Genomic DNA, 17,280 nt, shown 5'->3' on the forward strand with positions numbered 1-17,280 from the left:
TCTCGACTCGAGTAAGCCAGTTATAGTAGAAGAGGACGCCTCGACCACCAGCTCCAAAGATTAGACTTACGATTTTTAGGGAACTGACTCTAGCCAAGAATCTATGCTAGATCAACGCTTCTCAATGGCGAATCCCACGCCATTTTGTCTCTTTGGCTCGCCAACCTCTGACGCAGTAAGTTAACGAACCGACTATGCAATCCTTCCAAAACATACAAAGCGGTCGCCTTTGCATATGCTGAAAAGCTTACTTCATAAGGGCCATGGACGGAAGCGTCAGCTCGTAGTGCAGAGAAACGATGAATACTTGGCGAGAAGGCTAAGTACGGATTCTAGGCCTCAAGAACCTTTTTTTGGAGAAATATTGACAACTTTTGGCTAGAAGGGTTTTAGTGGCTCATGATAATTGTGGGAAAGAAAATAAATAAAAATATGGAAAAAGAAATTTTATTGAAAAGAAATATGAAAGAACAAAAGACTTTTGGGGGAGAGTGTTTACAGAAAAAGATCCTCCCAAATAGAGTCACTTCACCCCCTATTTATAGTGCTAGGGAGATAGTCTAATTGAACTTAAATTCTAAAAGATAAATACATTTAATTAAAGATAAACAAAGATAATTAAAATAAAATCCTAAATTTGAATAATCCTAATAATTATCTTAATATTAATTATCCTAATAGAATAAAATAAAATAGAGTCTTCCAAAATAAAATCTCTTCTATTTGCTTTTAAGTCCTTGTGCCTTCCATATTCGCACTTTTGGCACCATATTTGTCCCACGTTGCATATTGGCCCATTTAATCTCCGAATTGACGCTTTTTCCCTTGAATTTACTTTTCGCCTCCAATTTAGTCCCTAAAAGATAAAAAGACATAAATAGCTCAAATTAGTAGGCTCAAGCTCAAAATAAACACATGATTAATATATAAAAACACGTCATTTTAGAGTATTATCAAAAATGGTCATAACTTGAGCTCCCGAACTCAAAATCGGGTTATTCAAAATGCGTTTCGAAGCTAAGAGATAGATCTTCAAATGTCATGAGACATCTCAACCCAGAAATGCCAGGATCCCATCGAAAAAGTCGTCGAAAGTCTGTTGATTTCCCAAGCGTGAAAATTGGCAATTTTGATTATTGGAATCTAATAAATTTTACCCCATCTGTGCATGTATCAGAAACATTATTGATAAAAAAATTAGAGATTATTAATATTAATAAGTTAAAATTATATATATATATATAGATATTTGCTTCATTCAAACTGCACTGTTAATTAGTATCACAATGTTGGTTAAGTAGTTTACCACAGTTAATTCTTCTTCCCTGGTTAGCCACTTAGAAAAAACTTTGTTCGTTTTGGTTGCGGCCCTTCTTCCTCTGCTTCCTCGTAGATATTACGATTTTGTTTTATGTGAGAAGTGCTACCTATTGATCCATCGTTGTGAGCGAAGTGTTGGTGGATGTTTTCAAAATTTGGAGAAGATTGAGTGGTATGGCACTGCACCTCTTTTATTTCATCCAAATCTGTCTCATACACTATTCTAACACTGCACTTCTTCACTTTAGTATTGCGTCCAAATGAAGATGCGAAACACACCTCAAGCTCATTGCATATCTGATCTAAACAATCTGTTGTCCATAAATTATTGGTTTCACAGTCATCATATTTATCCACCAAGGAAGGATATAATTTATCACGAGACCAACAAGGAAGAAAAAGGTGATCTTTCATTATTGGTTTTTTCAACCCCCAGCCAGTCCAATAATTACTTCGAAAAATAGATCCAATACAGCTGGCTTGTTCAGAATTTCTACAATAGAGACATGCTCGACAACCGATAGACTCGTCATCACTTGAAGCATCATTACTGACAAAAATGCAGCAACAAGCAACTCCAACCCATTGACTATCTTTCCGAAGGTTGATAGGTAGGTGTATCTTTATTGAAGACTCATTTTTTTGTTGGCTAAACCATTCTGGGATTTCACCTCCGGGCATAATAATATCAATCTTTTCTACTGAATTTGCAAATGCCTGCAAAATAAAACACGAGTTTTGGTAACTAAAACCATAAATTGTCGAGTATGAAATTTTGTAAGGGACAAAAAAGAGATTAATAGACCTTAAAATGTTTTTTCAGCAGTGTTAATGGATTGATATTCTCAGCCCATTTGAAGCAGTTAATGGCTCTAAGGACACCCAAATCCACTAAATTGCATGCTTCAAGTGAAGAACAACCTTCTATATTCACATATCCTACCCTTGTCGGTAGCTCAGGCAACGATTTAAGCATCTTGCAATTTACCAATGCAAGAAACTGAAGCTTGGAAAGTCTAGTAAGAGATGCAGGTATGCTGATGAAATTGTTAATACTAAGATTAAGATGAACCAAAGAGGATAGACCAGAAATATAACTTTGAATATCTGCTTCACCAAGAGTGCACATGTTGCAATTTGACAACGTAAGAAACCCAAGCTTCGAGAGTCCAATAAGAGATGCAGGTATGCTGCTGAAATTGTTACCACTAAGATCAAGATCTGTCAAAGAGGATAGACCAGAAATATCACGTGGAATATCTCCTTCACAAAGATTGCAGTCCCTTAGATTTAACCGTCTTAATGAACTCAAACCTGACAACAAAGGCAAGATCGAAGCCATGGGAGTCGTCCTTCTTCCTTGGAATACCTTGAAAAGAGAAGACAAATTTGGTCGAAACTTCGATTGCTGCAAATTCTCCAATAAATTTTCAACTCTATAACAACCGGAAAGATCTAGTGTTTTTAGACGTTCCATTTTCTCATCAATATCCGAAAACCTTACAAGACTTGAGCAACCTGAAAGAATTAATACTTCAAGAGATTCCATTTCAATTTTGGTCGGAAGACTCCTAAGACTTTTGCAATCTCTTAAATTCAAAAGTTTAAGGCTCTTAAGCACTCCGATTGATGGATGAAGATCCACTAATTTAGCACAACCTTTCAAAATCAAAACTTCAAGATTTGATGCTGTTGTGAAGTCCGGTGTCTTGATTAGGTTTTGGGACCCTTTAAGGTTGATAATTTTCAATTTATAGAGGGGCTGTTGAAGACCATAATAAATTAGAAAGAAATGAGAAAACATAATAATGCTCTTTTTTTTTTTACCTTAATCAAAGTTTAATCATTTATATTAAAATAAGCTAAAACATAAGGATAAGATGAGTTAATTCTTACTCTATTTCCCTTCCATAGTTGTTTAATGTAACTATATGGTAGAAGAAGTGCAACAAGATTGTCTGGTTGGAAGCTTGAAGGTAAAAATCTTAAAGGATATCCTGTCCAATCTAAAAGCCGTAGTTCATTAAAAAAGATATTTGAGATCACCACACTTTGATACGTTAAGCACTTTGAGCAATCTCAAGTTTTTCATCTTTGAGAAGGTATCGGCACTCAAATTGAGTATCTTGCTCGATTCCCTAATAACCATGAGTAAAACAAAAATGTGCTTCAAAATATTCAAAGATATTCAATATATTGCTCGATAGATGATCAATTACAATGAATGAACATAAATCCTTCCAAATTAGAATGAAGAGGAAGACAATGTGAAAGAGATATTTTATTTTCAATTTTCTTATTCTTTCCTTATCACTTTTTGTTATACCAAACAATAGTAAGGAGAGAAATATATTTTCCATTCAATTTTCCATCTTTCCACTCAAGTTTTTCACCATTTTTGATACATGCACAGATGGGGAGAAATTTATTAGATTCCAATCATCAAAATTGTCAATTTTCAGGCTTGGGAAATCAGAAGAATTTCAACGACTTTTTGGATGGGATCCTGGCATTTTTAGGTTGAGATGTCTCATTTGTTTGAAGATCTATCTCTTAGCTTCGAAATGCATTTTGATTCACTCAATTTTGAGTTCGGGAGCTCAAGTTATGACCATTTTAGTGAAGACTGCGCGAGCAGAATTTCTAATACGGGAATTACGAGTTTCGGGCTTTTAATTTGAGTTTAAATCATATTGGGTTTAAGTTTTAGGCTTAATTTTTATTATATATAAGCACAATATTTTGTTTATTAGCTCTTATTATTTTATTATTATTTTATTCCGAATTTTGATAATTATTAAGTATTTTAAGTTATTTAGAATTTTATGTTAACAAGAAAGTTTAGTTTAAAACTACTTCTTGTTTAGATTAAATTAGAGTTCTAGTATACTTAGGAGTTTTATTTAGATTTATTTATCTAGCCTATATATAGGCCTTTGCATTGTATACAGCGGGACAATTGATTATTATTCTATTTCTCTTTTGAGTTAATAAATTCTCTTTGAGTTTTTTCTTTTCAAGAATTTCTCTTGAGTTTCTTTTAGAAGAGTTTTAACAATCTTTTTAGATTGTGGGGATCATCTTCAAACTTTTTCTTACCAAGGTTTTTATCTTGGAGGGGAAATTAGAGCCGCTTGAAGGGGGTTGTGGATTCTTCGTGTTTCCAAGGCTTCTTAGGACTTCTACACGCCACGTTCTATCTTTCCATTTATCTTCTTTTTTCACTTCCTGAATCCTTGATTTATTATTTGTTTTAATTATTTTATCTAGCTTGGATTTAATTTCGTTTCAGGTTGTGTCAAGAAAAATCCAAGTTTCTTTCCGAACATCTAGAGCCCTAAGTCAAATCCGCGACTTTGACAAACTTTACGATCCGCTTTCGCGTTCATCCTTCTCAACCTTTATCAATTTTGATTTTTTTTTCTACTATACTAAGTAAAGCTAAAAGGTTTTGTTGTTGTTGTTTTTTGTTGGATTTTTTACAAAAAATAATAACAATAATATTAATAGTACATATTGATAAATTTATATGTATGTTTTCTTATCTTTTATTGTCGATGATCATACCTTCAATCACTTGGTAGCCTAAAAGTAATCAAGAATAGACAATAAGAAGACAAAATAAATTATCTAAATTGTACAATAAAACATTTAAATTTTACATACATGTTCAACATTATCACAATCTTTTGGTCAAAATATAGTAAATAAAATATTTTTAATGAGAATAATTCAATAAAATTAAACACTTATATTACAAATCATTATTAGTATTTATAATCAATAAATGGAAATTATCTTAAGGCTATTCAATGTGAGTTAAGGATCCATATGTAAACCAATTAGACTAAGCTTTGGATTTACATCATATATTGATAAAAAGAAAAATTTGTATATAATTTTTGTTCAATGATTTATCGTGTTTTTTGTGAGGACATGATGAACATCCCTTTCCTTCCACAATCTACAACGTTTTCCAGGTTCATCAACACATTTTTTTTCAACAATTTTTCTTCCCATTTCTTGCAACAAGGCATGCATCCGTAAATATTGGTTGTCATCACTGACTTTTATGAGAGATTTCTTAATGAGAACATCAATTCCAATATCTAGAAAAAACTTACAACCATCCAATACTTTCATTACCAGATCTTTCTTCTCACCATTGAAAAAGCATGCTATATCTAGAAATATATTCTTCTCCTTTTCTTCTAATCCATCGAAGCTAATTCTCAGTGTGTTAAGAATTTCCTTGTTAGGATCTTCTTTAAGTCTTTCAATTGTACTTCTCCATTGAACCATATCTCTATTGCACAAAAATGAACCCAAAACTTCAAGAGCTAAGGGGAGACCATTAGCATAACGTACAACATGTTCAGAAAGCTCAATGAAATCATATTTTGGCATTGTGTCACCATCAAAAGCTTTCAAATTGAAAAGCCTTAGTGCATCGTTGAGATTCAATGTTGTAAGTTTATACACATCATCAATTCGATAAGATCGGAGCAAATGTTCATCTCTTGTTGTTACAATGATCCTACTCCCTAAATTGAACCAATCACGCCTTCCAACCAAGCATTTCAAGTGTTGTATGTTATCGACATAATCAAGAACAGCAAGAACCTTTTTACTAGACAACCTATGGCTAATAATGTCATTCCCTTTATGAACATTAAAAAAATTGAAGCATTCATCCGGAAAGATTTGAGAAAGAAGTTGTTTCTGTAAATAAACAAGTCCATGTTTGTTTGAAACTTCTCGAATATCAGCAAGAAAACATTTACCTTCAAAATGAGGCAACATTTGAGCGTAAGCAACTTTTGCAAGAGTTGTTTTACCGATGCCACCCATTCCGCAAATTCCAATAATGCGGACATCGTCTTCCCCAATGTTTATTTTTGAATACAACTCCTCCAAAGGTAAACTAATTCCAACCAACTCATCATGAACAATTGGATATGTTTGACATAATTTCGCTGATATCTTCTTAACAATATCTTTGATAAACTCTGATTCGTGCCTACAAAGAAATTAAATTCCGATCTGCACTCTTTCATTTTTAGTTCAGTGAACCATGAAGTATAATATGGTTGGAAGCAAACAAAAAGCAAAGAATAAGACGGTAAGATATATTATAGCAAAATACACAAGTTGCTCGTTAGTTGAAATATGGGAATTCTTAATTAAACACAAATTATAAAAAATAAGATGCAATAAAAACACAATTTTGTAGTCATTAAAATTAGGAAATAGAGAAGAAAAGAAAGAAATACCTATTATTTAAATGCCATCCCGAGATGTTAGCCACTTCAGTCAAAGCATTTCGCCACTTTTGGATCTTGTATTTATCTTCCTTGTATCTTTCTTCCTGTTTGGCAAAGGCTTCTTCAACTTTTCCTTTTTGTTTTCTTAAATCAGATGGATCAACATGGTAGAAAATTAGAAATACTTTATGAGCCTTGTCATTTTTTTTGTTTAACAATTCCGCAAGCTCCTCCAAGCACCAACCAGAAAGGGCATAGGTCTCGGAAAAAACGATTACCGAGCACCATGATTGCTGAATTGCCTTGAAGAGTTCCGGTGCGATCTCTTCACCAGCCTCCAACTTTGGATCATCTCTAAAAGTGACGATCCCACTTCTATTTAGAGCATGGTAGAGATGATCCGTAAAGCTCTTGCGGGTATCTTCACCTCTAAAACTCAAGAACACATCGTACTTCTTTCTAGAAATGGATGAGGAAGTCGAAAGTAATAACGACATGAGGATGTATGAGAAGAAAAAATATGTGGATGTAATGTTCAAAACAGAAAATAGACGGCTCAATAACTCAGAAACAAAGTAGAAACAATAAGTATATGAGCATGAGAAAGGAGAAAAACAGATGAAAATTCGAGGGAAAAACAAAGGACTTGTGTAAGAAATTTCTGTTTTACTTTCCGAAATGAATCTATCAGTATAATAATAGCTATGGGAGGGAGTAAGTGTGGAAATTCGGGGTTATAGATGCTCTTTCCAGGAAGACTCTAAGAAGGTGAGAGTTGACAAAATGGAGCCTACAATCATTAATCAAGACTAAACTTGTCTCTTTTAATATAAGTATCACCTAATCTACAATCCTACATGAAGAAGAAGAAAAACAGATCAAATTTCAAGGGAGCAACGAAGATTATTGTAAGCAATTTCTCTATACATTTCCCTTTTTTTCTTCCAAACGAAAACGCGTAGGTGTGGAAATTGGGGGATGATGATAGATGAGTGATAGATGTTGTCTCCAGGAAGAATCCAAGAAAGAGTCCACAAAATGGAGCGTACAATAATTGTAAGTATCATTTTTACTTTATAATTATTAGGTATTACCGCTTTGGATACAAAGGGCGAACATTCTATCAAATTGAGTGAAATGTTTTTTTGAATTAATCGAGTTGACGAGTCCTATTTTATCATCTTAATTTAATTTGAGTTTTTTCGAATCAAATAGAGAGAGATTAAATTCGACTTAAATATAGTGAAATTCTTAGAGTTAAATTCAAAAATTAAACATGTCAAATTAAAATATTGTTACAGCATGTATAACTAATTTCATGTTAAAGTACGTAAATTTGAAAAAAATTCAAAGAAAAATAATAATAATAATAATAATAATAATAATAATAATAATAATAATAATACTTTAGAATGATAAACTTGAATCATTAATTAATTTATTTAGGTCCCAAAATTATTATTCTAAACAATTTTAATCTTTTAACTTTCTTTATATATTTTTTAGAATTTTTTGAAAATTTTATAATTTAAAAAAATTGAAATTTTATAAATAATTTGAATTTTAAAATTTATTTTGAATTTTGGAAATTATTTTTTAATTTTTTTGTAATTTGTGTTGAGAGAGACCAATTTGCTCATTTTAAAACTTGATAGGGACCAAAAGGGTATTTATACCAATTTATTATTCAATTATTCTAATTGTAAAATTAAACTCAATTCAAACTCGAAACTCGAATTACTTATTCAAGTTGACTCAAATAATTTGTATAACTCGATTTGATTAAATAACTCAATTTGATTAACTCAAAATTTAAATTTTATTTTATTTTTTCGAATTGAATTAAGTTTTACTCACTCCTATTCAATACTATCAAGAAGCAGCCATTGAACTGAGCCCCCTCCTCTTCCATCAAGCAACACATCTGTCTTAGAAACCAGGACCCCTTTTGACGATTATACTTCTCATCCCGTTGATCGATCATTTATTTTATTAATTAGTGTAATTAGTTATTATTTAAATATATACGTTTATTTATTTAAAATTTTATTTTATTTTATGTAGTGCAAAATTATTAAAATATTTTATTAGACTTAACACATAATTTGGTACCTAAGTTTGACACTTTTCTCTAATGTGGTACTTTGTTATTTTTTGATTCAATCTGGTATATGTATTTGACAAAGTTATATACTTTGATACCCAAAATTAATTATGTTAATTTTTTAGTGCTTAACTCAGGTTTTAGGGTTAGTCTGATGAAAAGTAACAATTAACTTTCATCAAATGAACCCTAAAACCCGAAGTAAATCACATCCATTGGACTGTATTTGACAAGTTAAATGGAAATTAAACAAATTCATGAAAAATTTAAACCTAACAATATTAGCAATTAACTTTTATCAAATCAATCCTAAAACCCGAATTAAACACTAAAAAGTTAACATCATTACTTTTGGGTACCAAAATGTATAATTTTTGTCAAATACAAGTAACAAACTTAACCAAACAATTAACACGAGTACCACATTAAAAAAAGTGTCAAACTCGAATACCAAATTATGTATTAAGCCATTTTATTCCGAAATATTGTTTAATCCGGTACTGTTATATTTATGGTTGTAAAACAAATTTTATAATCTTATATTGACTTCCTTTAAATAAAATTTTTAATTTTACTCTTGTCAAGTTTGTCGAGTAAGTTCATAAATGATTTTATTGAAAGCACGAAAAAGTGACTAATTCATAGAATTATAGTGGCTTAATAATTGCTTGAAAATGTAAAACATTCGATATTGCACATGATTAAACTCCAACTCATACTCTATTAATTGTAAGAAATTTATGAGTGAAAATATTACCCCTTGAACGAAAGTTGGGGGTAAACAACTAAATACTAAGAAATTAGTGTTCCGAGTGGGGTAATGGGAGTGCTAGCTAGAGATATATTCCACTAACCATAAACAGCAGATATATACTTCATTTTCCATTTTCCATTTGACCTTATTATCAAACCTAACAGAACAATTAGAGAAAAAAAAAACCTTTATTTTATTTTTCATTCTTATTAAAATCAAGCTATTGGCATCCACAAGTCCCTATAAGACGTAGACAGCACTTCCTATTCTTAAATTCTCTCAATTTAAAAAATATATAATAATTATTCCTATTCTTCTTCCCCCACTTTTTTTCATGAATAAAATCCAATATCTCACTGGTATTTATATCCCTGCAAGCTCATTAAAACAATCCATAAGACATAACTAAATTATGTAGTTTTTTTTATGAAGTTTTTCACACCTTTTGGACCATTTTATTTCTCCATCTTAGGGACCATTTTTTGTTTCTTTTTAGGTACAAAATCATGGGTGATAGGCTACGCCTAGCAGTTCGTATCATGGGTATTTAATTCTCTCATCTCCTCTCTACTTTTTTTTTTTTAAAGTTTTTTGCTGATACAAAAAGCATAATACCTACACGATCTTTCTCTTGCAGGCAATGCTTCTTCTTTGTTGCTTTATGCTGCACCAATGTAATGTCAATATATCGCTACACATACATACATGCATACATATATATACACATACATACATACGTGATAAACAAATATATGTGTTGTACAGCTTGACTTTTACAAGGTTAGTAAGGAAAAGAAGCACTGAAGAATTCTCATGCATCCCATACATCGTTGCACTATCGAATTGTCTCCTTTACACATGGTATGGATTGCCTGTTGTGAGCTACAAGTGGGAAAATTTCCCTGTCATCACCATTAATGGTTTAGGGATCATCTTAGAGTTATCTTTCATCTTCATCTATCTTTGGTTTGCTCCAACAAGAGGAAAGGCGAGTTTCTTAATAAAACCCTGTTTTTCTTTTTCTTCTTTCGTTATCATGTGATCACCATTTATTGAACCCACCCATTTGTTTGAAAAGTCAAAAAGGGTGGCACCGAAAGTAAAAAGTAAGATTGGTTGGCAAGTTGGGTTAAAAGTTAGCATGGGATAATTGCAATTTTGGTCCCTATTTGTATAGGGACATTGCAAGTTGATCCTTGAACCTCAACTATAAATAGGCTTAACCATTTCTTACTTTCTTCATCCCATAATTGCCATTCTCTACTTAAGGCATTATTCTCTCTCCCTATTTGTAAATTTCACTTGTAATTTTTGGAGTGAAATATATTTGGTAGTGCTTGAGGGCGTAGGCAAAATTTCTTTGAACCTCGTTAAAATTCGTGTTCTTTATTATTTATTTTGCATATTTTGTGAATGTGATTGTAGTGATTTATTGTGCTATTAAATTACGATAGAGAGATATTCTGGCTAGGAAAGACTTGGTATTTAAGTGATCTTCGTGATCTACCTCTCTTTCCTGGGAATTGAACTTAGTGTGATTTTTCAGTACAATATTTTTACTCTTTCACACGCTTCCGTGCAATAATTGGTATCAGAGCCAGATTCGTACTTGGGAAATATGACCATTTATGGAACTATTTAAGTATACGGCACTATTTACGTATACGGCACTATTTACGTATATAGTACTGTTCAAGTATACAGTAGTTGGGATTGAGGAGAAAAATGGCAGCAGCATCGTCATCAGCAAGGACAACTGTGACAAATGCAAAATTTGAAGTAGAGAAATTTGACGGTACCAATAATTTTGGTATGTGGCAATGTGAGATCCTGGATGTCTTATGTCAGCAATAGCTAGATATAGCCCTTGAAGAAAAACCTGACAAGATGGATGACAAGGAGTGGGCCAAGATCAATAGACAGGCATGTGGTACAATCCGCCTATGTTTGGCCAAAGAGCAGAAGTACTCTGTCATGAGGGAGACATCAGCGAAGAAGTTATGGGATACACTGGAAGAAAAGTTTCTAACGGAAAGTCTTGAAAATAGGCTTTATATGAAAAAAAAACTTTATCGATTCACGTATGCACCCGGTATGTCGATGAATGACCATGTGAACTCATTCAATAAAATTTTAGCAGACTTGCTAAATTTGGATGAGAAATTTGAAGATGAAGACAAGGCATTATTGTTGTTGAATTCCTTCCGATGAATATGATCATCTTACCACCACATTGCTTCATGGGAAGGACACGATCACATTTGATGCGATCAGTAGTCTGTTGTATAGATCTAAGACTCGAAAGAAAGATAAAAGAGATCACAGAGATACAACTGCGAAGTCTTAACAAGAAGAGGTCGTTCACACAAAGAAAACTGGTAGAAGGGAAAGTCCAAAGGAGACCCACCAAAGATGAATGTGCTTTTGTCGTGAAAAGGGCATTGGAAAAAGAATTGTCCTAAGTTACAAAAGGGCAAGGCTATTTCTAATGCATGTGTAGCGGAGCATGATGAGGAGTCAGACTTTAGCTTGGTTGGCATGGCAATGGCATGTCAAACGGATGAGTGGATTTTGGATTCAGGATGTACTTACCATATGTGTCCTAATAAGGACTGGTTTTCTAGTCTTACAGAGCTAGAAGGTGGAATTGTTCTTATGGGCAATGATAGTGCTTGTAAGACAATGGGAGTGGGTATAGTCCAATTGAAGAATCACGATGGCTCAATCCAAGTCTTGACAGATGTTCGCTACGTACCTAGCCTGAAGAAAAATCTCATCTCATTAAGGGCCCTAGAATCTAAAGGGCTCACAATCACTTTGAGAGATGGATTACTAAAAGTAGTAGCTGGGCAACTGACGGTGATGAAAGGCACAAGAAGAAATAACTTGTACTTTTTAAATGGAAGTACAGTTATTGGATCAACATCAACAGTTTCTACAAAAGATGTAGATTCAGAGGCTACCAGATTATGGCATATGCGATTGGGACATGCTGGTGAAAAAGCTTTGTAGACATTGGCGAAGCAAGGCTTGTTGAAAGGTGCAAATTCTGGCAAAATGGAATTCTGTGAACATTGTGTTCTGGGCAAGCGAAGAGGGTAAAATTTGGTCCAAAGAATTCACAATCTGAAAGGAATTCGGACTACGTTCACAGTGATGTGTGGGGACCTACCAAAGTGGCTTCTTTGGGAGGTATGCACTATTTTGTTACTTTTGTTGATGATTATTCAAGAAAAGTATGTGTGTATCTAATGAAAAGAAAAAGTGAAGTTTTGGATGCATTTCTGAAATGGAAAAAGATGGTGGAGACTCAGACTGGTTGAAAGGTCAAATGACTTCGATCAGATAATGGCACTGAGTACAAAAATGATCCATTTCTATAAGTATGTCAAGATGAGGGCATTGTGCGACACTTCACTGTTCGGGATACACCACAACAGAATGGGGTGGCAGAACGTATGAATCGAATTATACTGGAGAAAGTTTGATGTATGTTGTCCAATGCTGGATTGGGCAAGGAATTTTGGGCTGAGGCAGTTACATATGCGTGCCATCTAATTAACCGTTTGCCATCAGCTGTAATAAATGGAAAAACTCCTATGGAAATGTGGACTGGTAAATCTGCTACTGATTATGATTCTTTGCATGTATTTGGTTCCACTGCATATTATCATGTAAAAGAATCTAAGTTAGACCCAAGAGTAAAGAAAGCATTATTCTTGGGTATAACTGATGGAGTAAAAGGATACCGTCTCTGGTGTCCTGATACAAGGAAGATTGTTTTCAGTAGAGATGTGACTTTTGATGAATCAACCATGTTAAAGTACAAGGATTCACAAAAGGATGACAAAACCAGTAGTACTTTGCAGCAGGTGGAGCTTGAAAAGGTTAACGATGATCCAGCTAATATTGAAGGGACAAATGATGAAGAGGTTCCTACCCAAGAACCTCTACAGCAACAAGATTCAATTGCATATAGGAGGCCAAAAAAAGAGATTCATAAGCCTGCTCGCTTTGATGATATAGTGGCCTATGCACTTCCAATTGCAGATGATGATGTTCCTTCTACTTACACAGAAGCAATAAGTAACCCTGATGGTGTAAAGTGGAAGCAAGCAATGAATGAAGAAATGCAGTCTCTTCATAAAAATAGGACCTGGGAGTTGGTGACACTACCCAAGGGAAAGAAGGCAATTGATGCAAATGGGTATATGCAAAGAAGGAAGGATTTCCTGGTAAAAATGAAATTCGATACAAGGCTAGATTGGTAGCAAAGGGTTACGCTCAGAAAGAAGGAATAGACTACAATGAAGTGTTTTCTCCAGTTGTGAAGCATTCGTCTATTCGGATTTTGCTAGCCTTGGTTGCGCAATATGATCTTGAACTAGTTCAGCTTGATGTGAAGACCGCGTTTTTACACGGTGATTTGGAAAAGGAAATCTATATGACTCAGCCAGATGGATTCAAGGTTGCTGGAAAAGAAAATTGGGTTTGCAAACTGACAAAGTCGCTTTATGGATTGAAGCAATCTCCGAGGCAGTGGTACAAACGATTTGATCAGTTCATGAAAGGGCAAAGGTACACAAGAAGTAAATTTGATCATTGCGTGTATTTTCAGAAGCTACAAGAAGGAACTTTCATATATTTGCTCTTATATGTTGATGATATGCTAATAGCATCTAAGAGCAAAGTTGAGATTGAAAGATTGAAGACTCAACTCAATCTTGAGTTTGAGATGAAAGATCTAGGAGAAGCTAAAAAGATTCTCGGTATGGAAATATGGAGAGATAAAGCTCATGATAGAGTTAGCTTGCCTCAGAAGCAGTATTTGAAAAAGGTACTACAGCAGTTTGGCATGAACGAGCAGACAAAACCTGTAAGTACCCCGTTGGCTTCTCATTTCAAGCTTTCTGCACAACTATCTCCTTCGACGAATACGGAACGAGAATACATGTTGCAAGTTCCGTATTCTAATGTAGTGGGTAGCTTGATGTATGCAATGGTGTGTACAAGACCCGACATTTCACAGGCAGTTAGTATAGTGAGCAGGGATATGCATAATCTTGGAAAAGGACATTGGCAAGCTCAGAAATGGATTCTACGGTATATTCGTAAGACCGTGGATGTTGGATTCTTGTTCAAGCGTGATAATACACTTGGTAAAGGTGTTATTGGATGCGTTGATTCGATTATGCGGTGATTTGGACAAGCGAAGATCAACCACCGGTTATGTGTTTACACTTGCTGGAGGACCAATAAGTTGGAAGTCTACATTACGATCTCTGATTGCATTGTCAACCACGAGCCGAGTACATGGCTGTAATGAGAGGTGTAAAGGAGGCTATTTGGTTACAAGGTATGGCTAAAACCTTGGGGTTGGTTCAGAGCATATTAACGTGTATTGTGATAGTCAAAGTGCTATTCATTTAGCAAAGAATCAAGTCTATCATGCACATACAAAGCATATCGACGTACGATTCCATTTTGTGCGGGAAATTATTGAAGAGGGGAAAATTTGTCTTCAGAAGATCAAGACTGCAGATAATCCCGCAGATATGATGACCAAGGTGGTAACAGCAACCAAGTTCGAACATTGTTTGAACTTGATTAATATCCTGCAAGTTTAACAGTTGAAGAAGGCACTATCAAGTATTGTTGTCAAAGGTAGAAAGAATTGTGTGAAGATAAGATTATCCTAATCAAATCTTCAAGGTGGAGATTATTGGAACCTACCCATTTGTTTGAAAAGTCAAAAAGGGTGGGCACCGAAAGTAGAAAGTAAGATTGGTTGGCAAGTTGGGTTAAAAGTTGGCATGGGATAATTGCAATTTTGGTCCCTATTTGTATAGGGACATTGCAAGTTGATCCTTGAACCTCAACTACAAATAGGCCTAACCATTTCTTACTTTCTTCATCCCATAATTGCCATTCTCTACTTAAGGCATTATTCTCTTTCCCTATTTGTAAATTTCACTTGTAATTTTTGGAGTGAAATATATTTGGTAGTGCCCGAGGACGTAGGCAAAATTTGCTGAACCTCGTTAAAATTCTGGTGTTCTTTATTATTTATTTTGCATATTTTGTGAATGTGATTGTAGTGATTTATTGTGCTATTAAATTACGATAGAGGGATATTCTGGCTAGGAAAGACTTGGTATTTAAGTGATCTTCGTGATCTACCTCTCTTTCTTGGGAATTGAACTTAGTGTGATTTTTCAGTACAATATTTTTACTCTTTCATATGCTTCCGCGCAACACCATTGATGGTAGCTTGGTGAAAAAATTTGCAGATTAAAGCTGGTACCATAACGACGATGGTTATGGTAATATTTACCGTAACTGCAATTATATCGGCTTTCGTATTTCATGATCATCATCATCGGAAAGTTTTTGTTGGGACTATTGGGCTGGTGGCTTCAGTGGCAATGTATGCTGCTCCACTTGTCGTCGTGGTAAGCCCTTTAAAAAAGAAAAGAAAATTCTATTGTTTTCAGCGTGATTCGTGTCATCCTCGTGTGGGAATTGATTATTTTTCTTTATTTTAAATTTGCAGAAACAAGTGATAATGACAAAGAGTGTGGAATTTATGCCGTTTTATTTATCTTTTTTCTCGTTCTTGGCTAGTGTTCTTTGGTTGGCTTATGGACAACTGAGTCACGATCTCCTTCTAGCGGTTCGTATTATATTTATTACATTATGGCGCATCGATTGATAATAATAAAAAAATAGTTGAATGTTTAAAGTTTTAAATTTAAATCTCATAAATTTTTTATTAACATATTTAAAAAATAAATTACACTTATAAAAATATAAAAATAATATTATTATAAGGATATTTTTAACTGTTTATATTTTATATAAAAAAACTGATGCATAACAACATTTGAACTAACATCATTGTAGTTAAACCTTGGATTTTATCATTTCAAAAGAAAGCTTCATTTGATTTTTATAAATTTTTTACAAAAATCAATAAATGTTTTTTTTCTGACATAGTTTATATGTTATTATATATGGCAGTCACCTAATCTGGTTGGCCTCCCCTTGGGCATATTGCAACTTGGACTTTACTGCAAATATAGGAAAAGAGGAATTATAGAAGAAGAACCAAGCAAATGGGATTTAGAGCATAATAATATCCAGGAGAAACCCAAACATATGCAGCTCTCAATGAACGAAGATGTCAATGGAAAGATCTGAAAAGCATATTAAACCTTAGGGTATGGACTTGTAATAATTATTATTCTTAAAAGCTAAAGGTGAAAGTTATTACAATATAAAGGTCTTGTTTTTTTCTTTTAAAAATTTGAGAGCGCAAAGAATGTAAGAGTTTGATGCTTTACCAACGGAGAACAAAAGTTAACAGTGTTATGCGTTGTTGTAAACTAAAACCAAAATGCTCCTAAAAATATTAGCAAGTTATGATTCTGTCATTTGTGTTGATGGATTGGTTGTAGAGATGATTGGAAATTAAATAAAATTATGATTGTTTGCTGTTATCAGTTTGTGTTTGGTTGTTGGTTCTTGGCTAAGGGTCATTTTCGTTGGGGGAATGTTTGTTTTTTTGTTTGTGAGCATTTCTTGAAAATGCTGAATTTGTAATTTCTTGATTGAGCAAAAAAAAAAAAAATGACAACTTAGTACAACCATAAGATAATTGTGGCTAAAAGCAAAAATAAATGTCTTTGTTGGTTGCTGTCTCTAAAGCTGCTCCAATGCATCCACACTTAGGGACCAAAAGTTTGGCTTAAAATATAGACAATTGTGGAGTTACAAAATCAATTTCATTTGTTTTTTAGGTTCTTATATTATATCTATAAGAGAAAATTTATCAAGAA

General features: G+C 33.6%; 2 protein-coding genes across 4 annotated transcripts; one reads left to right on the forward strand and one right to left on the reverse strand.

Moving 5' to 3' along the window:
* Nucleotides 1-608: 608 nt before the first annotated feature.
* Nucleotides 609-7,521, reverse strand: LOC108472079 (disease resistance protein RPV1-like). Of its 3 annotated transcripts, none has more exons than XR_008273835.1 (3): nucleotides 6,105-6,164; nucleotides 1,307-2,037; nucleotides 867-1,162 (listed from the first exon to the last, which is right to left on the reverse strand). XR_008273835.1 is itself a non-coding variant. In XM_053020896.1 (2 exons), the coding sequence occupies exons 1-2, from the start codon at nucleotides 7,079-7,081 to the stop codon at nucleotides 850-852; spliced, it is 495 nt and encodes a 164-aa protein (XP_052876856.1). In that variant the 5' UTR covers nucleotides 7,082-7,521; the 3' UTR covers nucleotides 609-849. The 3 variants fall into 3 exon arrangements, 1 of the variants encoding a protein (XP_052876856.1); XR_008273834.1 differs by lacking the exon at nucleotides 867-1,162 and adding an exon at nucleotides 6,594-7,302 and having other exon boundaries at nucleotides 1,510-2,037; nucleotides 6,105-6,363; XM_053020896.1 differs by lacking the exons at nucleotides 867-1,162; nucleotides 1,307-2,037; nucleotides 6,105-6,164 and adding exons at nucleotides 609-856; nucleotides 6,594-7,521.
* Nucleotides 7,522-9,948: 2,427 nt separating this feature from the next.
* LOC108473236 (bidirectional sugar transporter SWEET3-like) lies at nucleotides 9,949-16,723 on the forward strand. The gene is made up of 6 exons (XM_017774758.2): nucleotides 9,949-9,985; nucleotides 10,080-10,116; nucleotides 10,208-10,430; nucleotides 15,733-15,894; nucleotides 15,996-16,115; nucleotides 16,463-16,723. Exons 1-6 carry the CDS (start codon nucleotides 9,949-9,951, stop codon nucleotides 16,640-16,642), a joined length of 759 nt encoding a protein of 252 aa, XP_017630247.1. The 3' UTR covers nucleotides 16,643-16,723.
* Nucleotides 16,724-17,280: the final 557 nt, after the last annotated feature.

Source organism: Gossypium arboreum, chromosome 11 (assembly GCF_025698485.1).
Source record: "Gossypium arboreum isolate Shixiya-1 chromosome 11, ASM2569848v2, whole genome shotgun sequence".
NCBI classification, from domain to species: Eukaryota; Viridiplantae; Streptophyta; class Magnoliopsida; order Malvales; family Malvaceae; genus Gossypium; species Gossypium arboreum.

Bases quoted from the DNA above. Each gene is read 5' to 3' on its own strand.
- LOC108472079 (XM_053020896.1), bottom strand. From the start codon at position 7,081: ATGTCGTTATTACTTTCGACTTCCTCATCCATTTCTAGAAAGAAGTAC.
- LOC108473236 (XM_017774758.2), top strand. From the start codon at position 9,949: ATGGGTGATAGGCTACGCCTAGCAGTTCGTATCATGG. The intron at 10,431-15,732 runs GCGAGTTTCTTA...AAAAATTTGCAG, and splicing joins TTGCTCCAACAAGAGGAAAG to ATTAAAGCTGGTACCATAAC. The intron at 16,116-16,462 runs GTTCGTATTATA...TATATATGGCAG, and splicing joins GTCACGATCTCCTTCTAGCG to TCACCTAATCTGGTTGGCCT.